We start from the raw sequence: 25,396 nt of genomic DNA on the forward strand, positions 1-25,396 counted from the left end.
TAAATGAAGCGACGGGAACACTTTGTAAGTGAAGAAAACAAAAATAACTTTATTCAACAATTCCTTTGTCAACTGTCTCCTCTGTGTCTCTCCATATCACCGTATGCTGTGTGTGCTTTATGTGTAAATACACGTAGAAACAGCACATCCTTGTGGCGCTTGAGGACTTTGCCTCATTTCAGAACACCACCACACAGGATAGAATGAATAAAGGAACAAATTATATTGATAGAATGATCGAACAAACGATCGATCGATATAGGCAACAATAGATGGAATGACAGAACGATAGATAGATAGTTTCAGCAATCTGGAGTGCGTGTGTGAGAGCTGATTTTCTCACCCATCATCCCCCTCTATGACACACTCTCCCCTGTTACCATGGCAACCATCCCAGCACAGCCAGCTTTGCCATGGCAACAAGAACACGTGTGATACAGGCAGTCATCTGAGTTAATCTAATCACCATCACTGTCTGAGCAGAGTGAGAGAGAGAATCAGCATCTGGATTATGATGTTTCTGAAACGGCCCATCAGAGACGGATCACGCTCAGGACAGACCCCAGTCATGTGACCCGCGTCCCAAATCACAGCTGTGCAGCCGTTTAGTCACTAGTGTTTATAGAGTGAACAGCACAGGTCACATCTGAGGAATCAACCTCCTCAGGTATATGACCTAGAAAATTCATAATTAGTACACTTTTTGCATCCATTGGCTCAGACGTGTGCCATTCTATTCTATTCTTAGATTAGGAAATGTGGCAGCTTTGGTCTCACATGCATTTGTTCAAACGTCACATGGTAGGGGTTATAAAAGGTTTCCCAGAGTTCAGTGGGAGCGCCCACATGCAAATCTCTGATGTGCTGCGATGTGACCAATAGCAGAGCTGATAGAAGATTTCAGTGACATCACAATAACAGAAGACCGGTGATGACATCACCGCTTAAAGACTCTGACTCATTATGTGTGTGTGTGTGTGTGTGTGTGTGTGTGTACACACATCCAGAAAAATAAATAACATCCAGACTGTGTGTGTGTGTTTGTGAACAGGGTCCCTGTTGCCATAGTAACAGTCAGGCCTTTTTGAAATGTCACATTGAAACCAGTGTTGCATCCCTGGATAGTAAATTTCACATCGTCACTATGTGCAGCGTCACTGTGGAGACGAAGAGCATTGTAGGTTAAAGAAGAATGTCCAACATTTACACAAGTGAAGGGCGAAAGAAGAGAAAGGGAATGTTTCAGGCCAAAAAAAGGCAGAGACCGAATAAAATAATGAAATTTTGTATTTAAGTTCGGTTTTAAATCAGCATCAAAGAATGCAAAAAAAGATTTGCATACAAAGAAATGCTAAACATTTTAAGAAATTAAAACTTTTATTCAGCAAGGATGCATTAAATTGATCAAATATGTTATTTTTTTTATTAATGCTTTGATGCAGTAATTTTTTTTAAATTTGTTCTATCCTTTTAAACTTTTTATTCAAAGAATGCTAAAAAATAAATTGTATAATGATTTCCACAAAAATATAGGGCAGCACAACTGTTAATAATCAGAAATGTTTCTTGAGCAGCAAATCAGCATATTAGAATGATTTCTGAAGATCATGTGACAGTGAAGCTAATGATGCTGAAAATTCAGCTGCGCATCAGAAATACATTACAGTTTAACAGATAATCACATAGAAAACAGTTATTTTAAACTGTAATATTTCACATTTTTACAGTATTTTTGATTAAATAAATGCAGCATTAGTCGGCAGAAGACACATCTTTGAAAGAACCTCACCCTAAAATTTTGATCAGTAGTAGTATGTCAGTTTACTCAAAATGTAAGTTTCATTTCTTTACATGACCCAAAATGTGAAAAACTGCAAATAACAGCTGAATAAAGTTGAAGAGGTTTGAGCTGAATTCATTGCAGAAGAAGAGTGTAAAGCAAGTGATGACAGCACTGAGATGTGTTCACGTGTGTCTGTGTGTCCTAATATTACCTTGCCATCGAAAGAATAAGTGGACATCAATAAAGCTGCTGCAGTGTTTTCCCTCAGGTAATACAGTATAATGTGTGTATGCGTTTCTCAAAGGATTGTGCACAGCAGCACTAAGAAGAACAGCACAATGTCTGTTAATGTTAATGAGCAGGTCTAATGTCTCTTACACTGGAGACAAACACTAAAACACACTCGCTTCAGTGAAATGAGTGCATGTTTTGATGAATGTCAAGGTTTTAGTGTTGTGTACGTTTTGCGTCAGATAGAATTTCTTTTTTTTTTTTTTTTTTGTTGCAAATGACCGACAATATTGTTTCAAAAAGGAATAGTTTACTCAAATGAAAATTTGTTGAACATGTGCTCACTTTGGAGCGCAGAAAGCGACTCAATTGATTCAGATCGGAACTTCGGAGCGGGTTCATGCATCATTTGATTCAGATCGGAACTTCGGAGCGGGTTCATGCATCATTGATTCAGATCGGGACTTCGGAGGAGCGGGTTCATGCATCATTTGATTCAGATCGGGACTTCGGAGCGGGTTCATGCATCATTTGATTCAGATCGGGACTTCGGAGCGGGTTCATGCATCATTTGATTCAGATCGGAACTTCGGAGAGGGTTCATGAATCATTTGATTCAGATCGGGACTTCGGAGCGGGTTCATGCATCATTTGATTCAGATCGGGACTTCGGAGCGGGTTCATGCATCATTTGATTCAGATCGGGACTTCGGAGCGGGTTCATGCATCATTTGATTCAGATCGGAACTTCGGAGAGGGTTCATGAATCATTTGATTCAGATCGGGACTTCGGAGCGGGTTCATGCATCATTTGATTCAGATCGGGACTTCGGAGCGGGTTCATGCATCATTTGATTCAGATCGGAACTTCGGAGCGGGTTCATGCATCATTTGATTCAGATCGGGACTTCGGAGCGGGTTCATGCATCATTTGATTCAGATCGGAACTTCGGAGCGGGTTCATGCATCATTTGATTCAGATCGGAACTTCGGAGAGGGTTCATGAATCATTTGATTCAGATCGGAACTTCGGAGAGGGTTCATGAATCATTTGATTCAGATCGGGACTTTCGGAGCGGGTTCATGCATCATTTGATTCAGATCGGGACTTCGGAGCTGGTTCATGCATCATTTGATTCAGATCGGGTCTTCGGATCGGGTTCATGCATCATTTGATTCAGATCGGGACTTCGGAGCGCAGAGCAGATTGATGGGTTGGCAACCACTGTTTTAAAAAAAAAATATTATGGATAAACTCATATTTTGTCAAGAAGTGACCATTTAAACCAGCAGCTTAAAGTCAAGTTTCTTCTCAAGACGTTAACTGATGGACTGGAGTGGTGTAGATTACTTGTGGATTATTGTGATGTTTTTATCAGCTGTTTGGACTCTCATTCTGACGGCACCCATTCACTGCAGAGCATCCATTGCTGAGAAAGTGATGTAATGCTGAATTTCTCCAAATATGTAAAAGAAACACTCATCTACGAAAGGCCTGAGGGTGAGGAGATTTTCAGCAAATGTTCATTTTTGGTTGAACCACTTCTTTAAGACTTCATTTACACAGACAGAGAGAGTCAGTGGTTTTGCTGTTCGGTACAGCAGACGGTGAAGCGCTTTGTTTACAGGTCCCTATCAAACCATCACCTTTTCCCGCGGGTTTTCATCACGAACACACACACACTGTCAGTCTCTCAGAAGAGGTGAACACTCCAGCGCCTCCCTTGCCTTTTAGCACCATCTTGTTGCCTTTTCGGCCCAAGATGCGCGTCGATAATAGAAAAAGAGGTAGCCTACAGAGAAAGACAGAGAGAGCGAGGTGTCGTAAATGTAGGTTGTTTAAGAGCTGGTGTCTTCTTGAGGACGCATCCGAGAGGCTGTTATGTGCGCGAGCCCAGAGGAAGATGTCGCATTTCTGACAGGAAGCTGTTAATCCAGTAATTCACTTTATTTTCTCCACAATAATCCTGAGGGAGATAAAGTGCGCTCAACACGTGTGTGTGTGTGTGTGGAGCAGCTCTGATCTTTCCCAGGGATGAAAATAGTTCAGTCAGAATTGGGAGCAGCGCATGTGAAGGTTTTGTTAGTGTATTCTGACACTCTGACCGAAGAGTTTTATTGCTTCAGCTGAAGGAAAAATACTCTGTCAATTCATACTTTCCCATGAGAGTTTCGACAGAGGACCATCATGGGAAAATGAGACAATGGGGTTTTGTATATGTGACCCTGGAGCACAAAACCAGTCATAAGGGTCAATTTTACGAAACTGAGATTTATACATCATCTGAAAGCTGAATAAATAATCTCTCCATTGATGTATGGTTTATTAGGAGGACAATATTTGTCTGAGATACAACTATTTGAAAATCTGGAATCTGAGGATGCAAAAAAAACTAAATATTGAGAAAATCATCTTTAAAGTTGTCCAAATGAAGTTCTTAGCAATGCATATTACTAATCAAAAATCAAGTTTTTATATATTTACGGTAGGAAATTTACAAAATATCTTCATGGAACATGATCTTTACTTTATCCTAATGATTTCTGGCATAAAAGAAAAATCTATAATGTTGACCCATACAATGTATTTTTGGCTATTGCTACAAATATACCTCAGCGACTTAAGACTGGTTTTGTGATTCAGGGTCACATATGTAGAGACGTTTAAATAATATTTCTGATGCCAAGTGTACACTGTAAATTTAAAATAATTAATATCAATAATATATTTATAATAAATAAATAAAATCAGTCAAAGGTTGCCAGATCTTTACCATGAAAATAGGATGGCAACATTTTACTTTTTAAAATGAAATTTACCAAAGTATTTCATTAACTAATAAATATAGCAAATTAAGTTTACCTTTATAAAACCTTAAAGACACAGGTGGATATACGAGTTAAAGACGAATAGGGTATTTCAAGCATAAAAAAAAATAAATAAAAGTGTAATACAGCTTTAAATTTAGTTTTTTTCCCATACATTATAATGCGTCCTGTTTAACTTTATATTTTTCTGAACAAAACATAACTATCATGCATTTTTTTTCCATGATTTACAGAAGACACCCACTAAAATGTCATTCAGTGTAACAATATTAAATACCAAAAAATCTTGTTATAGGTATATTTTAAACATGGATCGTTTGATGACATATTAAAAGACTATATTTAAGCATCACAGTGCAGCCCTCAAATATAAATTCACTTTCAATCTTTATAGTTTGCTAAAGTCATTCAAACCACTAGGTTTGACCTATTTGTCAGAAAGAAGTTAGGGACGTAAAAGTCATTTAAATTAAGTCACAATAAGAATATTTTTTTCATTTTTACATAAATATATCCGTTACACTTAATGACGATTTGCCAAAAAGAGAGATAATATTGCCATTGTTCCCATAACTGAAATGTTTTTAGTATTAGTCCGTGTCATTAAATTAGTTTTAATAATATTTCTGAGTAAAGTGACTGCAGAAGCTAATTTTAAAATAAAATAAGCATTTTATTGATGCTCCCCTGCAATGCTTGCTTAGCTTGTCACTTTGTTTCTGATTTGCTCTGACCCAAAAATTGCTGCTTGCAGCTATATTTATTAACACCTTCTGTTTGCCAACATACATGACATTATCAGGATGAGTATTTGGGTGGAGAATCCCCTCAAATGATCTCTATTGAACTTTTGATTTACTGTGATGAGTATTTGGGTTGTGGTTAATATAAAATTGTGTATGTTCACTCGTGGTCTCCTTAGAAAATGTAAAGCTTTGAGTAGATGTCAGTGGTTAGCTGACAGCAGCAGGAACTTAGTTTCTCATGATATACATGTGAGTATTACGCAAACAGACACACAGCGCTCGTTCAATCAGCAGCTCAAACACACGGCCCTTCATCTGCCATGCTCTAATTATGCGCTTAATTCGATTGGCTGAATGTGATGATGTCAGAATGAATGAGTAATGAGCTGATTACCGTAGTAATGCTATTATGGGGCGTTTCAGGAAGAGGAATACGGCTGTAAATCAATTTATTCTATCACAGAACATGCCAGACTGTTCTAGAACACAGCCAGTATGTTTCTGAAACTCGTCATGTCATAAATGACACATCATATGCGTTTACTTATGAGGGTTTAAATATTATATTATTTTCAGACAAAGGTAACTAAATGTATAACTTCACACCTAAAATAAAACTTTTTGAATACACATATATCGGCAAATGTAATATTTCAACACTATAAAATTAGAAAAAAAAAAAAAAAAGTACTTAAAAGACAATTAAAATTTACATTTTAAAATGTAAAAGGTCAATTTATGCGATTGTAATATATTTATTAAAACTAGAATATATGATTTTTAAAAATATATATATATATATTTAGTTTTGAGGATTTTAAATATTTTAAATCACTTTTATAATATAAATGATCTAAAACGAGAAATATTAAAATATATAATTTGCTATATAATTGTATATTACATAAATTATTTATACATGATTATATTATTTATAAATTTATAGAAAAGCTGTATTATACAAATATTAATATATTATGTGAAATATAAATAATATAGGTTGCAAAATTATTTTGTATTACAAATTATTTTAAGATGATAAATAGTATATTATAAACATAATATTTTATATAATTTTTAAACACACACGTATTATAAACATTTTAGTTTTTTAAAATTCATTTTTAATCGTTTCTAAAAAGCAGTATTATGGTATTTTTAATTGTTAAATGTTAAGTACTTGAAATCATTTCAGCTAATTCTAAATATTATTCAAGTAATTTTAAATATTCTAGAATATGTAATTTTTTAAATTATGTATATGATTATATTTTAGTATTTTACAATATTTAAATTTTATAATACAACTTATGTTATAATTATAAGTATTATAAAATGTAAAATTTGTGTATTAAATAAATAAAAGAAAAATGTTAAGTCATTTTGTTCAGGAAGCATGGATATGTTACAAACAAACACAAGAGTCTTTCAAGTCCAAATCCTCTAAAAGACTGATTGGCCAAATTGTTACCAAAACTCATCAGTGTTTCAGAAATCTGCTAGAAAGGCAAGTTTCAACAAGCGTCCATCAACACCGTAACCTTCCTCCCGCTGGCACTCGGATTACAAAGTAGCCTAATTGACGCAAACAGAAAAGCAGAAATGATTGTCTCACACAGGTTTCCCCAAACACTCCTACCATGTCTCCACAGTCCTATGCAATCCACTTTTTACCATCCAAACAATTCCTGATCAATAGAGTCAAGCCCAGTGCTATATTTTTATCAGTGTATGTTTAATTTCACCAGGCTGTTTAAAACACATGCTTTCAATCTCCTGTTCAATCTCAATCAGTGTTAACTGTCAAGAGTGGGCGTGGCCACTCACGCTTTACTGCGATTGGGCGTGTCCTTAGTGGGTGTGGCCAGTATCGAGCAGTGTTTTATAGTAACAGGACACGCCCACTTCTCACCTCTTGTCCTCTGTTAACACAATCTCACAGATCGTCAAAGTCTTGTCCATTAATATCTTGCATATGCAAACTGCCCACAAACCAGATCACCGGATGTAAACTAAAATAATCAAATACATTCACTTTGATAAGTGTGTGTGTGTTCATGCTAACGCTAAACCGCAGATTCTCATAATTGTTTTTAATTTTAAAAGTTGTGTAATAATTCAACTTTAAAGTTGTTCCAATTTACAACTGCTCTGTACATGTGTAAATAAACTTGTCTTGTATTTATATACATGTATTTGTAAGAAATATGTATTATCTAATATTTTATACTTATACAATTTTTCATACTTAAACCCCTTCATTCAGTGGCAGTTGTGATGTTTAATATGAAAATAAACTGTTGATTTGTTAATTTAGAAAATACTTGGCCTATTAGTTTAATAATTATGTAACTCATAATAATGGGATTGTACCAGTCACACTTTTGCTCACCAAGGCTGCATTTATTTGATCAAAAATACAGTAATATTGCGATATATTATTAGAATTTGAAAGAACTGTTTTTTTATGTGAATATATATTAAAATGTAATTTATTTCTGTGATCGAAGTTACATTTTCAGCACCATTACTCCAGTCTTCAGTGTCACATGATCTTCAGAAATCATTCTACATTTCTTATTATCAATGTTGAAAACTGTTTATTTTTTTTGTAGAAAATCTCATACATTTGATTTTTCAGGATTTACAGAATAGAAAGTTCAAAAGAACAGCATTTATTTGAAACAGAAATCTTTTGTAACATTATAAATGTCTTTACTGTCACATTTGATTGATTTAATGCATCCTTGCTGAATAAAATTTGTAATTTCTAAACTAAAAGAAAAATTTAAAATTCAAAAACTTGAACAGTAGGCTACTCTATATTCTTTACAGAGCATAATAACTCTATTCTCTTATGTAATGAAAAAGGCTATTCTTATTGTGTTGTTGCATTGATTAAATAGTCATATGGGCTGTTATTTTTAGAAAAACAGCCATTTAAAGAGAGCACTAAACACAACAGTCTGACACCATAAAACTTCAATGAATCAATTTTATTGGCATCCTGATAAAAATGACTGACACACCAGGATGTGATCTTGAATCAAATGTGACTGAAATGAATGATGACATTATCATGTACCTTCCTGTGACCTCAAACAGTATTCACACACACACACACACACACACACACACACACACCGTTTCACACATCTACAGCATGTTTTCTGCTGCATAAAGTCCTGATTTACAAGTTTTTCATTCAGTATCACGTATGAATTGTTAAATGGTGACTGAGAATGGACTATTAATATTAACTAATATAAAGTTTTGCATGAATATTTGAATGACAATCACATTTACATAAAAATTATTATTAATCCACATGGTTCCCAAAGTGCATCTATAATCCAGATTAAGTACAAATTTACTGAACAAAAATTGTTTCACGGCCTTTAACTTGCATCAAGCCTGACATACATTTTTTTCAAACTGCATTTTGCATTGCTTCAAGAAAAAAAAAAAAAGAAAAGAAAAAAAAACACCTGTATTGCAAATTATAATGTTGACTAAAATAATAGTTCAGACAAAAATAAAAATCTGGTGATAATTTACTCACCTTTAGGCTATTCAAGATGTAGATGAGTTTGTTTCTTCATCAGATTTTGGAGAAATTTAGCATTGCATCAGTGTCTCATCAATGGATGCTCTGCAGTGAATGGGTGCCGTCAGAATGAGAGTCCAAACAGCTGATAAATAATCACAATAATCCACAAGTAATCCACACCACTCCAGTCCATCAGTTAATGTCTTGAGAAGACAAAAGCTGCTTCCAGCTAAAATATGTGTCCATGATCCATAATATTGCTTCCTCCAGTGAAAAAATCATCTGGTCTGAATCAGGAGAGAAATCTGCACAAATCAAGCACTATTTATAATTAGGGTTTTTTAAAATGAAGCTTTTTTCTTCTTCTGGTGTTAATTGAGGGACTGGAGTCGTGAAGATTACTTGTGGATTATTGTGATGTTTTTATCAGCTGTTTTGACTCTCATTCTGACGGCACCCATTCACTGCAGAGCATCCATTGCTGAGACACTGATGCAATGCTACATTTCTCCAAATCTGATGAAGAAACAAACTCATCCTAATCTTGGATCGCGTGAGGGTGAATGAATTTTCAGCAAATTTTCATTTTTGGGATCAATTATTCTTTTAAGTTAATGGTGCATATTCTGCACTTTCTTTTCTGCTATGAATATGGGTGCCAAAATAAAAACATGCCGCAGATGTGAGAAGCGCGAAACAGCCTCAGTCTTTACACAAATTCACACACATTCTGCACACAAACTGGAGGCCAAACACACATACACACAATCTTATAGCGGTTAATGGTAGAACACACACACACACACACAAGGGATCTTACAATGGTTAATAGAGAATTCACACACACACACACACACACACAAAGGATTTAAGTGGTTAATGGCGGCATTTAAAATGGCAGAGCATGTTTGTGGTGTGTGTGTGTGGGTTTTTGTTTTTTGTTTTTTTTTTTTTTTTTGGTTGTGTGTGTGTTCATGAATGTGTATGGGAAGTAAAGGCACCAAAGTTATGCATGTTAAATCTATTACCTGCAATGCAGCAAGAAATGTGTGTGTTTACATGAGTTTGTCTGTAGTATTTACATGTGTACACCATGAAAGTTTGGCTATGCCGTTGAGCAGAAGGCTTTATTTTAAATATATATCTATATATATTTTTTCTGTTTTTATTGTATTTTTCAGAACACAATTATCCATGGCTCCTTTAAAGGGCGGGACCGTCCTCCCCGCCCTCTCTGTGTCACGCCTCTGGGGCAACGCTCCGGTCGAGAGGCGGGGCCACCAGTTGCCACAGGCAACACTAGTCTCCAGGACGTGATGTCATAGCGAATGGGCGGGGCCATCTCAGAGGCTAGTCTCCCGTAGAAACATGGTCCCAATGTTATAGGACACTTTCCGGATGGGGGCGGAGCGAGTGCTGGTGAGAGAGGCGTGGCTCGGGTTTTTCCCCGCCTCCAGGAAATAGCAGATTCCCGGGATCTCTTTAGGGAAGTTGTCAGGAAGCTCCTGCCGGGAGCGAGGGATGAAGGTGAGCGTGCGCTCGTCACGCAGGAGTCTGAGAGGAAAAGCAAATGGAAAGGAATTAAATATACAAGACCTCACTCTGACAAAAACTCATTTGTAAGAACAAAATAGCAAATTAAGTAGTGCTGTCAAATGATTAATCGCGATTAATCACATCCAAAATAAACGTTTTTGTTTACATAATATATGTATGTATGTTTTTTTGTTTGTTTAGTTTTTTTTAATTCTAAAAATGCTAAAAGTTTTCTGTTAAATTTAGTCTGTTGCAGGGATTCCCAAACTTTTTTGCCAGCCAAACCACCTCCGACATAAAATATTTTCTTCAAGTATTTTTTAAGTTAATACTTCTATAATACTATAAGTGCATAATTATATATTGTTTTTATAATCTTTTTATATTATTATGATAATGATTTGATAATACTTTTAACTATAAAATTCAAGGCAAAATTAGATTTTATAATTATACATTTGTATGTTAAAGTAAAAAAAAAAATAAAAAATTAATTTAGCAGGATTCCCAACTTTTTTTTGTCAGCTAAACCCATTTGACATAAAATATCTTCTTGAAGTATACTTTAAGTCAGTATTTCAATAATTCAATAAAGCATATATCATTATTACTAATAATAATAGTTTTACATCATTAATATATTGTATAATATGTTTAACTATAAAAATCGAGAAAAAAAATGTATTTAAATAATTATAATAAATAGTTTACGTGTATTTCAAGTTAATATTTCATTAAATAATTAATTAAAATGTGTTCTTATTATAAAATTGTTTTTATATTATTTTCTTATACTTCTAACTATAAAATCAAGACAAAATATATTATTATAATTTATATATAATTTAATTTAAAAATATTATAATTATAATAAAAAATAATATTAGATAATATACACTCGACTCAAGCGCTGGTTTTAGTAGAAAACTGCAATGAGAAATTAAAGTCTGGTTCTGGTCACAAATCTGGTAAAATCCTAAAAATGCATGTCCCCAGAAATATTGGAAATAATGCAAATGTGAAAATAAAGTCATCCTTGTGCCTGCCGTGTTTCCAAATGCATGTTATAAGTGAAATGCAATGATGGACTGAATATAGCCACATCGTGACTTAGATTTTATTTCTATTTATTGTGCAGTCCTGTTTAATTTACTGTAATTCAATACTTTTATGATTTAAATATTTACCAGCTATTCAACAATTCACAAACCCCTGGAAATCTCATCTGTAGTATTTATAATGACATGCATATTAAAACAATAGACATCTATAGAGTACAACCATTTAGACATGTAAATGTGTGTATGTGTGTTTATATGCATATATGTGTGTGTGTGTGTGTCTGTGTGTGTGTGTGTGTGTGTGTGTGTATGTGTGTTTATATGCATATACTTGTGCGCATGTGTGTGTAGGCATATATATGTGTGCTTGATTATTCATACTGTGTGTGTGTGTGTGTGTGTGTGTGTGTATGTGTGTTTATATGCATATACTTGTGCGCATGTGTGTGTAGGCATATATATGTGTGCTTGATTATTCATACTGTGTGTGTTTATATGCATATACTTGTGCATAGGCATATATATGTGTGCTTGATTATTCATACGGTGTGTGTGTGTGTGTGTGTGTGTGTGTGTGTGTGTGTGTGTGTAATTGTGCACATGTGTGGCAGTTCGCCTGTGCATGATTGTTCATGTGGAGTGTTTGTGGATGTCTACAAACACAGGTGCTCGCTGCTGCATTTTGAAATGTGTGTGTGTGTGTGTGTGTGTGTGTGTGTGTGTGTGAGAGAGAGAGAGAGCAGATCTTCAGAGCTGCACTTGACTGCAGAGTATCGTCCTTGACGATCTCGACTGAAGCAGGTTGCCATAGAAACAGGTGTGACTGTCTCCACTGCAGCAGTTACACATCAGCTGAGAAACACTGGCTGGTGCGTGTGTGTGTGTGTGTGTGTGTGTGTTTGCGTTTTTGTGTGTGTGTGTGTGTGTGTGTGTTCTCTCACTGGTATGTAGTAGGGCTGACGTTGATGCACCGCGGGTGACTGCCCGACTCAAACTTGCTGGCCAGCGTGACGTTGTTTCCAAACAGACAGTAGCGCGGCATCTTCACACCGACGACTCCAGCCAGCACTGAGCCCGAGTGGATCCCGATCCTCAGCTACACAGAGAGAAGAGATTATTCATACAGCGCTTTATACAGTAGAGACTGCTTCACAGTAATAAACAGGAAAAACAGTCTCGCAAAACTCTTCAGTCGAGAAGAATTCCCAGCAATGAGCAACATACAGAATAAATCACACAGAAAACTCGACAGTCAGATTGTTTCTGATCTACACTGAAAAAAAAACAAGTGGAATTTATAAATTTTTTTGTTTTGCTGATTTTTCTGCAAGTAAAATCCAATTTACTAAACTAAATAAAAATAAATATACACACACACCATTATATAATAATAATAATAATAATAATACAATTGTTGCAATTAATAACTTCAATTTTAAAATAATACAATTGTACTTTTAAATTAAAAATAGTATTTGAATAATTATTTAATATTTTTTATTTCCTAACATGTAAATGTGTTTTTCTTTTGCATGTTTTGCACTCAGATCTTTCGAGTAAATGTCCCACATGGAATGAAGTAAAATCCACATAACTAAATAAAAAGTCAAATTGAATAATAATTAAATCCTTTCCAAATCCTAGTGAACTGGCTACTGTTCAATGCAATTAAAATGGAAAAATATTAACCAATATTCATGCATTCTATGTAGAATTCTACGCATATTACAGCATTAGTTAGCTTAGCAACATCTCTATTGGAATTACATGCATTCTTTCTTTCCCGCAGTGCATTCTGAGATTGCCTTGTGGCTAATACAAGATATCTTATGAGGCGGAATCATTTCACAGCATCTCTTTTTCAAACAGCTTTTGTGCCTCCGATGTCTTAATATGCTATCAAGGTTTGTAAGAGAGCTAATATGTGCATCTGAGACTAGCTAACTAGACACACTAGCATCACCATAGCAACTCTAGAGAAGAGCCAATACTGTGAACAGTGCAAGAAACACACACAACGAGTGCTGAAGAAGAATTCACGAGGGCAGCAGCGTCTGTGACTGACAGCTGTCAATCAAACTCAGGGCAGAGCAGAACAGATCACACTTCTGATCTGCTTAATCGCCACGATCTAACGGATCTAATGTCAATGGAAATGTTAGGTTAGGTTATTGTTTAAATAGTTTTCCCAAAAAATGACAATTTGCTGAAGATTTACTCACCCTAAGTCCATCCAAGATCAGGATGAGTTTGTTTCTTCATCAGATTTGGAGAAATGTAGCATTGCATCAGTGTCTCAGCAATGGATGCTCTGCAGTGAATGGGTGCCGTCAGAATGAGAGTCCAAACAGCTGATAAAAACATCACAATAATCCACACCACTCCAGTCCATCAATTAACATCTTCTGAAGCCAAAAGAAACAAATCCATCAAGACGTTTTTAACTTCAAACCGTTGATTCTAACTAAAATAGAAGTCCATATCCATAACGCTTCCTCCAGCGAAAAGATCTCCTTTTTTATTTAACATTGTTGTCTATAACATCAAAATCCACCAACATTTTTTTATTGTTGTTTGTGTTTGTTATGTGCGGTTTTTTATTGTGAGATTTCTCTCCTGATTCAGACCAGACCACTGTTTTACTGGAGGATGTGTTATTATGGATTATGCACTCAGATTTTAGATCAAAACGTCTTGCTGGATTTGTTTCAGTTTTTGTCTTTAACTGCTGGACTGAAGTGTTGTGGATTACTTGTGGATTATTATGATGTTTTTATCAGCTGTTTGGACTCTCATTCTGACGGCACCCATTCACTGCAGAGCATCCATTGCTGAGACACTGATGCAATGCTACATTTCTACAAACCTGATGAAGAAACAAACTCATCTGCGTCTCAGATTGGGCTGAGAGTGAGTAAATGTTCAGCAATTTTTCCTTTTTGGATGAACTGTTCCTTGAGTGACTCAGTGGTGGCTTTAGACACGAGAATCACACACACAGCTGTAAGCAGCACAGAGGTGGAGATCACCGTTACGTGATCTGAACCGAACTGCTCATAAACAGCGATGTTATGGAAAGGGCATCTTATTACTGCCGCTCTCGTGTCACGGAGAGTCCACAAATATACACACACATTTAATGATGATGCACGGTTACCCACGGCGACGACCCTGATATTATTCACGCCCTTGTTGTCACGCTGACAGTGCTGTCAATCACACAACAGACTAGACTACAACAGTCTGTGCGCCTGTCTTATTTTACTGTCACTGATGTACTATTATAGTTCTCCTTAATATGTTGAATTAGCTTTTATTTTATATTTTCTGTATTTTTACTTTCATTTAACAGTTTAGTAATTTTGTAGTTTTTGTTTTATATGTCTATATAGTTTCTATTCAGTTGTATTTAGCAGTTTTAGTTTACTTTTAGTTATTTACTTTTTATCAGATTGTTTATATTTCCAGTTTTCACTTTTTTATTGTTTCTGTGATTTCTATTAGTTTTTATTTTTTATGTACCTATGTAGTTTGTATTCATTTTTATTAATACATTTTAATTTATTTAGTTTTACTTATTGTGAAGGCAATTTTCTGTTTCCATTTTATTTTTGTCATTTTTGTTGTTTCTGTCATTTTTATATAAAAAAGTCTAAATATTTTTTATTCATTTTTATTAATTAGTTTTAATTTATTTAGTTTAAGTCATTTTTATTTTGAATTAGATATATTTTCTATGTTTTTTGTTTTGTTCTATATAGTTTATTAAGTTTATTTATTGGTTATTTTTAGTATTTCAAGTAAAAATTAGTAGTTATTTGTAAAGTTTACTAACAATGTCTGAGTGAGTAAAAGTAAAAGTAAATCCTATGCCAATTCTATTAAAATTTGCCAAATAAAATATACAAATGTTGTCATATTTCATTTCAGTTAATGTTTTTGCTTCAAGTAACTTTTTTTCTGTGGTTTTAGTTTTACTTTATGCACGCACACACTTAATTTACATTTCATTTGCAGAGTCATATTCCACAATCATTCAGTTTTATTAAACAAACAATCATTGCTGCAGTCATTTCAATACAGACTTGACACAACATGCTCAGAGACACTTCTGAACACACACACACACACACGCATGCCCGGGCCTCTTAGACACAGCGATTGGCTCGTTGACTCCCTCTAAATGGGAGAAAACAGCAACAATCTAACAATCAATTAGCGGCAAGCACTTGGAGTGTTCCGCCGTCTCCATGGCGACCAGATTCCACGCTCTCACTCCATCTCTACAGTGAGTCCAGTGCTGTCGATGGAGCTGTTAAACACAAGATCCTTAACACAACCCCACACGCTGCGAGCAACATGAAACCGCCGCTCCGCCATCAACACATGATGAACAATAGCTACAGACAAACGCATCTTGAAGGTTATGTTTGAATGGGATTCCAATCCCTGAATCCACACCAGCTCTGTTACATTTTGATCACATGACCGCCCATCGTTATGTTTAATTTAGCAAGTGGTGTGCAGTTATCAGAAATTTTACATATAATTTCATATATTTTAATATATTTATTTAATATGTATATATGTATATGTATATATGTATATATATATATTTACATTTGCAATTTTAATACTATTTTAATACAATACAATGCCTGAATTTTGGCTGTTTCATCAAATAATCAGTCAAGAAAGAAGTCAAAAAGAAAGATCAAGTGCTTTGTATTATGGGATACAGTATCCCACCCAGTGTGAGCTGCACATTTTTGCAAATATTCAAGATTCAAGACTTTTATTTGTCACATACATGGTTATATGGAGAGCATATGACCAGCAGTGAAATGTAAGTCAGGTCCGCTCCATGGACAGTGCAATTATTAAAGAATACAAACTCAAGAAAATTATACAAAAAATATGATATGAAAAATTAAAATAAAAAATTAAATAAAATAAAATAAAAATATAAAATAAAATAAAAATATAAAATAAAGTGTGCAAATACTATATCCCAAATAAGTAGCAGTAGGCATTTTAATGGAAAATTGCAAACTTTACTGCAAAAAATAGTACAGTAGTTCCAAACAAAACCTCTAACTCACCTTGATTGGCTTCCCGTCGGGCGTCAGCACTTCCTCCGACAGCTCCATCATCTTCAGCGCCATGAGCGCGATTGGCTTAGCATGGCTGTCAATCTTCCTGTGGAGCCCGCCTGCCACGCAGTACGCATCGCCAATAGTCTCAATCTGTGGAGAAGAAAGCGTTTACTGTATTTCTGTAAACAACAATCCAGAATGCCTTATTATTTCATATCTGATGATATCATTACATCATCTTGTTTCATGCAAAATATTTCTCTCTTTCTTCAGTTTGGGGTGAAATGTGACCCAGATGTGTCTTTGTGAGTGAGATTCACCCTGTCACACACACACACACACACAAGCTCAGATTCAGGCTCTTGACGCTCACAGGCGGCTGCTGTCAGAATATAAACACTCTCTGATGAATAACACTTAACACAAAGCAGGTGAGGGACACATGAATATGAATCGATCTCTCTCTGGAGACGCACTGATGCCAGCACAGCAGACCGCATTTACATACAGCCTTCAGAATCATCACACAAGCCACGTGTGTGTGTGTGTGTGTGTGTGTGTGTGTGTGTGTGTGTGTGTGTGTGTGTGTGTGTGTGTGTGTGTGTGTGTGTGTGTGTGTGTGTGTGTGTGAGTACGAGAATCAGAGCTGGCATCAGCAGTTCACACACACTTTTATTTGTGGTAATGGAGGGCCGCCGTTTATAATGCCAATTTATTGACAAACTCACTAAATGCCCTTTCATTGAACACATCGGTCCACACTGTGTGTGTGTGTGTGTGTGTGTGTGTGTTTGTGTGTGTGTGAGTGTGAGAGAGAGAGAGAGAGAGAGAGAGAGAGAGAGAGAGAGAGAGAGTGTCTGTTTAAAGATCAGCTTGTAAAGTTAAAAGCTTTTAAATGCTGATGGCCACTTAGAACAGTACTTTAGTGTAGTTAATATAGTGCAGTATATTTAAACCAGTCAAGAACATTTCACGGTCATATTTCACCCACACAAAATCAAAGCAGTTTAGTTTAAGAGAAAATAAAATAGTATTATTATATGTGTGTTGTGTTTGCTGGAATGATTAGTAATGATGAGAAAATAGTTGTTATTTTTTTGTTATCACAATTTCCATTAAAAGATGTATGATTTGACTGCACCCGTTTGAAGTCCCAAAGCAAAATGGATATCAGTCAGCGCGAGAAAAGATACTCCTCTCAGAAAAACTACAAATAAAGATCATTTTAGATGTTTAATTACTATTTGGAGTACTGGGATTGCTAGACAAGGGCTTAATGAACTCATTTTTTTGAAAACCACAAATATAATAATTCAACATTTTTCACTTTGTTTGCCTGAAGCTCAAAATCAGCCTGTGCACATTCTGACTCATTTTGCCAGCACGGGTCACATATGGTGTTGCTGTGCAGTTGCTAAGGTGTTACTAGGTGATTTTGGGTGTTCAGGGTGGTCTCTAGAGGGTTGTTATGCAGTGCTAGGGTGTTGCTGTGCAGTTGCTAAGGTGTAACTAGGTGATTTCGGGTGTTCAGGGAGGTTTCTAGGGGGTTGTTATGCAGTTGCTAAGGTGTTACTAGGTGATTTCGGGTGTTCAGGGTGGTTTCTAGGGGGTTGTTATTAGGTCACAGGGTGTTGTCTAAGTTGCTAAGGTGTGTTCAGGGTCTGGGTGGTCTCTGAGAGGGTGGTTACTAGGTGATTTCGGGTGTTCAGGGTGGTCTCTAGAGGGTTGTTATGCAGTGCTAGGGTGTCGCTGTGCAGTTGCTAAGGTGTAACTAGGTGATTTCGGGTGTTCAGGGTGGTTTCTAGGGGGTTGTTATTAGGTCACAGGGTGTTGCTATGCAGTTGCTAAGGTGTAACTAGGTGATTTCGGGTGTTCAGGGTGGTTTCTAGGGGGTTGTTATGCTGTTGTCTAAGTTGCTAAGGTGTATTTTGGGTGTTCAGGGTGGTTTCTAGGGGGTTGTTATGCAGTGCTAGGGTGTTGCTATGCAGTTGCTAAGGTGTTTTACTAGGGTGATTTCGGGTGTTTTCAGGGTGGTCTCTAGAGGGTTGTTATGCAGTGCTAGGGTGTCGCTGTGCAGTTGCTAAGGTGTAACTAGGTGATTTCGGGTGTTCAGGGTGGTTTCTAGGGGGTTGTTATGCAGTTGCTAAGGTGTTACTAGGTGATTTTGGGTGTTCAGGGTGGTTTCTAGGGGGTTGTTATGCAGTGCTAGGGTGTTGCTATGCAGTTGCTAAGGTGTTACTAGGTGATTTCGGGTGTTCAGGGTGGTCTCTAGAGGGTTGTTATCCAGTGCCAGGGTGTTGCTATGCAGTTGCTAAAGTGTTACTAGGTGGTTTCTATGTGATTGCTAGTGTGTTTAGGGTGGTTTCTAGGAGGTTACTATTCAGTTTTTAAGGTGTTGCTATGCAGTTGCTAAGGTGTTACTGGTTTCTATGATAGGGTGTTCTAGGAAGTTTCTAGGTGGTTTCTAAAATGTTCAGGGTGGTTTCTAGGAAGTTGGCTTCTATGTGATTACTAGGATTTTTAGGGTTGCTATGCAGTTGCTAGGGTGTTGCTATGCATTTGCTAAGATGTTACTAGATGGTTGCAATGCAGTTTGTAAGGTGCTAGTAGGTGATTTCTATGTTGTTGCTTTGATGTTTAAGGTGCCTTCTAGGAAGTTGGTTGCTATGCGGTTGCTAGGGTGTCCTGGTTAAAAGCGATGTATGGAGCGTGACAGATAGCTTTACCTTATAGACGTCCAGAATGCCGCACTGGTAGTCGAAGCGCGTGTAGAGCTCGTTCAGCATGCTGATGACCTGCATTGGTGTGCACTGAGCACACACAGCCGTGAAGCCCACAATGTCAGAGAACAGCATGGTGACGTCATCAAACTTCTTGGCTTGAACGGGAAGGCCCTGCCACAGTCTCTGAGCCACATCGCCGGGAAAAATGGAGTAGAGCAGGTCGACTGTTCTGCGCTTCTCCTCCTCTAAAGCCTGGTGGGTTTTCTCCAGGGTGGCTTTGAGTTTATCCATGCGCTTCTTCAGCCCATCCTGAGCTTTGGCCTGTTCTCCAACCTACAGAAATGATCAGATAAGAATTATGGCAGGTAACGTCCAGTAGTGTTATTGTTGTATTACATATACACTGTTAGAATACTTAATATTTTTAATTAGCTTTTATTTAGGTATTTTCAGTTTTCATTAAAATTTTAGTTTTAGTAATTTAGTTTTTTGTCATTTTTATGAGTTTTTACAAATATTTATATTTAGCTTTATTTTTATTTCAGTATAAGTTTTAGAAATTTTATGTAAATAAAAATAAAGCTAAATATAAATATTAAAATATTATAAAACCAAACTGATAATAATTATAAAACCAAAATGAATTAAAATTAACTGTTTTGTATATTTCTATTCATCTTTAATTTATTTTTATTTTAGTTAAAGTTTTAGTAATGCTGTTATGTATATAAAGTATATATATTATTTTATTATTTACAAAAACTAAAACTGAAGTAAAAATAAAAAATATATTTTTAGACTTTATATTTATTTCAGTTTTTTTTTTTGTTATTTTGTGAAAATATAAATATATTAAAATAAATGTAAATAAAATATATAAAATATAAAAAACTAATACAAATTACAAAACTTTATTTTTTTACCATTTCTATTTCGCAGTAATTTATTTTTTTACCTCAGTTTTAGTTTTAGTTATTTTAGTACTTCAATTTCTGCTAATTGCCAAAGCAATTTTTTATGTCAAGTTTTTAATCTAATATTTTTATTTCAGCTATATGTCAATTATTTAAATTTTTATTTGATATAATTTTAGATTTACACTGTAAAAAAATAATAATTTTGTAAAGTTATAAATAAAACTTGCATAGCTTCTTATTATTGGTGTATGTTTAATGAGAAAATATATTTTACAAGAAAATACAGTTTAAGTGTTTCTATTTCAAAATGTGTTGCTTGCCGTTTGTAATGAATTGTGAAATCTACTTGCAATTTCTAAATGTAAATTGTTTCTACATGTAAATTGTTTGTACAGTAACAACACTGTCATCCAGAACCAGAAATATAATTTTCATAATAAGCTATGAGAGGCAGCTTTTACCAGAGTTAAGGGGTGCAAGTATGATATGAAGTCAAAACAATAAATAATTACATTTATTAATATTAATAATTACAATTGTTCCAACAAGTAACAGTTCATTTGCCAAACTCTATTCTGTTTACAGTAAACTCATTGAAAATCTAATGACTGACACACCCACCAGAATGACATCACGTGTGGCGTCATGAATAGGAATGTCAGACAGATGTAAGCCCCGCCCCATGAGCTCCTCCAGCCTATCGACACGCGGCGAGCCCAGGAACATGATGGAGTTGGATTCTGGGAGGTGAAGCATCTGACCTTTCAGCTCCATCACCTGAAACACACACACAGATGAAAGTAAAGCACTGAAATGGAAAAGCAAATATGCATAACAAATTACAAATTCAATTTATTGGTTGGGAATTAATATTAATGCAATAAGCCCGACGTGTTTGTGTTGCCACGAAGGCGCACTCGCATGAATATGTTTACATGCTTGTCAAGAAAAACAACAAAGCATATCGGATTTTAGCGTCATACATTTCAAACACACATACACACACACACTAGATCTCATCACTTCACATCACTCGAGGAGAGAGAGAGATTTAGTGAGAGATGCTGTTCTTTTATTAGCATTTGGTTGCTATGGTGGAATTCTTGAGCACGTTTTTAATGTTCTCTGCATGCTTTATGACAATATATCTAGAATATGCGATGAATCCACGTTTGTTAGGAGAATGCATTTTATTTCAGCGTGTAACTCGTCTAGCAGAGTTTGTGCTCCAAACATGGATACCTCAAATCATGGTACTTTAAGTGATTAGACACCATTTTCATCTGTTTTTTGAAACTGTTATAGGGCCACATATGGTCCAATCTCCATGAAACTTTACATGCTTATTACACGTCCTCTTACACATGTTTTTGTTTAGGTTTTATAGGCGTTTGGCCATGCCCCTTTTTAAAATGACTCCATTATAACTAACCAAAGGACAAAATTATTATTATTTTATTTTTTTTTGATAATTATTGTTTTAGAGAGTCCAGAGAATATTACTGCAGAGGTTTGAAAAAACCTAAGACGAGTTCACAAAATTGAGAATATTTAATGAAATTATTTAATTTATAGAAAAATAATAATAAAAATCAAAATAATACTACTATAACACTTACCAAGGTTGACCTAGTTCTAGTTTCACATGCTGCAACAATTTAGTGATTTTATAAGGATACTAGGTTAGAGATACTGAACACATACTAAATTGCTGTCTTAACTAACCACAGTAGTAACCACAAAACACACTCAGAGTAAATACTAACCACTGTGATGAATCATAACTTACTGTATAACCTTTAACCGCTGGAACAGCACAAATTAAATGCGTGTGTTGACTAGTAAATAAGGCACAATCCATGTATCTCTCAGTTACATAGAAATTAAGAATTTTAAATGTATGCCACAGATTAAGCAGAAATGCAGACGGTTTGCGATTAAGGTAGCAAGAAGTAGCAAGACTGTTTAATGATTTCACCCCACAGAGTAACAAACCCATTACAGCACAAACACTGAAGGTCTGCGTGAAGCAGCTGCTAATCTCTCCCTCCTGCAATGAGAGCGTTTGAGCACAGCACAATCCTGCAGGAACCGTCCTGGCTAGAGTTCAAGCTTCACTGCAGTGGAACCGTTTATAGAACGATACAATAAATACATAATCAGCCCTGAGATACAGACATATGCTTCCTCTGGCTTCACAGAAACACAGATTTCCATAACAAACCGTTCAGGATTGATTACTCTACATATCTTCATCATCAGTCAGATCTAAAGATGTGAACACAAGCAGAACATAAGATGAAAATCTCTCTCTCTCTCTCTCTCTCTCTCTCTCTCTACAGTAGTCCATATCAGTCTCTTTCTATTTGTTGAAACTCACTAAAAGTTTCTCATGCCGGAGTACGGCTGTGCATCATTCAGAATTGAATCAAGAACGACTTTTAAAATCCTGAGTTTAAACTGTATTTGTATTGCAGTAGAAAAGAGGAACTGCAGCTTGAGTTTAATGAAGTGAAATGAAATGAAATGAAAATGAAATGAAATTTTCACTTTTACAATGCAAGCAAAGTTTCTCATAAACATTGAATGTTGGCTTAAAAAGGCTTTAAAGAGTAAAAAAAACAAAGTGATATAAAATAAGGGAATGGATGATGGAATGATAGAATGAACGACTGATGATGAATGAAATGATAGATTAATGGATTGATGAAATGGATGGAATGATAAACAAAGGATGGATGGATGGATGGATGGATGGATGGATGGATGGATGGATGGATGGATGGATGGATGGATGGAATGATAGAATGAACAATGGATGGATAGACCAATGGATGGGATGGAATGATGGATAGACGATTGATAGATAGATGAATGGATGGATGAATAGAATGAACAATGGATGGATGTATCTATGGAAGGATGGAATGATAGAACAACAGAACAAACGATAGATGCATGGAATTATAGAATGAACAATGGATCAATGGATGGATGGTTGGAGGGTCTGATGGGATGGATGGATGGATGGAGGGTCTGATGGGATGATGGATGGAGGGTCCGATGGGATGGATGGATGGATGGATGGATGGAGGGTTTGATGGGATGGATGGATGAAGGGTCTGATTGGATGATGGATGGAGGGTCTGATGGGATGGATGGATGGAGGGTCTGATGGGGTGGATGGATGGATGGATGGATGGAGGGTCTGATGGGATGATGGATAGAGAGTCTGATGGGATGGATGGATGGATGAAAGGTCTGATGGGATGGATGGATGGATGGATGGATGGATGGATGGACGGATGAACAGATAGATGGAAGTACGGACAGATGGATGGATGGATGAAAGGTCTGATGGGATGGATGGATGGAGGGTCTGATGGGATGGATGGATGGAGGGTCTGATGGGATGGATGGATGAAGGGTCTGATGGGATGGATGGATGAAGGGTCTGATGGGATGGATGGATGAAGGGTCTGATGGGATGGATGGATGAAGGGTCTGATGGGATGGATGGATTGAGGGTCTGATGGGATGGATGGATGGATGAAGGGTCTGATGGGATGGATGGATGGAGGGTCTTATGGGATGGATGGATGGAGGGTCTGATGGGATGGATGGATTGAGGGTCTGATGGGATGGATGGATGGATGAAGGGTCTGATGGGATGGATGGATTGAGGTTCTGATGGGATGGATGGATGGATGAAGGGTCTGATGGGATGGATGGATTGAGGTTCTGATGGGATGGATGGATGGATGAAGGGTCTGATGGGATGGATGGATTGAGGGTCTGATGGGATGGATGGATGGATGAAGGGTCTGATGGGATGGATGGATGGAGGGTCTGATGGGATGGATGGATGGATGAAGGGTCTGATGGGATGGATGGATTGAGGGTCTGATGGGATGGATGGATTGAGGTTCTGATGGGATGGATGGATGGATGAAGGGTCTGATGGGATGGATGGATTGAGGTTCTGATGGGATGGATGGATGGATGAAGGGTCTGATGGGATGGATATAGGAATGGATTGCTGGTTTGATGGATAGAGGGGCGGATTGGATAATGCAGCAATGGATGGTAGATGGAATGATAGATGTTAGAACAAAGGATGGATGAATGGATGGATGAATGGAATGAGAGAATGAACATTGGATGGATGGATCAATGTATGGATGAAATGATAAAACAATAGACGATGGATGGATGGATGGATGGATGGAAGGATAGAATGAATGATGGATGGATTGATGATGGATGGATGGATTGATAGATAGATGAATGGAATGATCAAACTAATTATGGATGGATCTATGGATGTTGGAATGACAGACAGAAGAATGCACATATGGATGGATGGAATGATAGAATGAACAATGGATGGATGGATGGAAGAATGGATGGATGGAAAAAGAATGATAGATGGATAGACAGATGGATGGATGGATGGACGGATGGATGGATGGATGAAAAAATAGATGGTAACACATCATTATATTGATTAATAAAATTATATTCACAACGAACAAGCTCTTGTTTTGGCTGTGAAATATGTTGAGTGATTCAACAATTTACTCATAACACTAATACAGACACTGCTAGTCTAGTGATGGAGATTTTTGTTGAATCAAACAATTCGACATCAATTCTCAATCAGTTTGTCTCTCCACAGGCGCAGAGATCAGACACGCTTCTGCCATTGACACTTGACTTTCATTTCATCATCTGTCCGTCTGTTTAATTATTTATCTTCTCCGTTAGCAAAACCACCTTGATTCGGAGCTTTCAAATGTAGCTGCGTTTTACATGACAAGACAACAAACGGCTTTCTGTGACACACAAAAACACGTTTACACACATCAGATCTGATGACACCATCCTTCAAAGAACAACAGATTAAAGAGAACAAGGGCTGAAG

At 36.3% G+C, this 25,396-nt stretch overlaps 1 protein-coding gene across 1 annotated transcript in view; it reads right to left on the reverse strand.

The window, feature by feature from the left end:
• Nucleotides 1–10,102: 10,102 nt before the first annotated feature.
• gucy1a2 (guanylate cyclase 1, soluble, alpha 2) overlaps nt 10,103–25,396 on the reverse strand; it is a 34,004-nt gene continuing 18,710 nt past the window's right edge. The window contains exons 5-9 of the mRNA XM_042740121.1: nt 21,094–21,249; nt 19,559–19,888; nt 16,839–16,982; nt 12,678–12,832; nt 10,103–10,693 (exon numbers count right to left, since the gene is read on the reverse strand). Of these exons, the coding sequence (XP_042596055.1) occupies nt 10,483–10,693; nt 12,678–12,832; nt 16,839–16,982; nt 19,559–19,888; nt 21,094–21,249 (996 nt within the window). The 3' untranslated portion in view covers nt 10,103–10,482. The remainder of the gene's footprint in view (nt 10,694–12,677; nt 12,833–16,838; nt 16,983–19,558; nt 19,889–21,093; nt 21,250–25,396) is intronic.

The sequence above is a fragment of the Cyprinus carpio genome, chromosome B15 (genome assembly GCF_018340385.1).
Source record: "Cyprinus carpio isolate SPL01 chromosome B15, ASM1834038v1, whole genome shotgun sequence".
In the NCBI taxonomy this organism is placed as follows: Eukaryota; Metazoa; Chordata; class Actinopteri; order Cypriniformes; family Cyprinidae; genus Cyprinus; species Cyprinus carpio.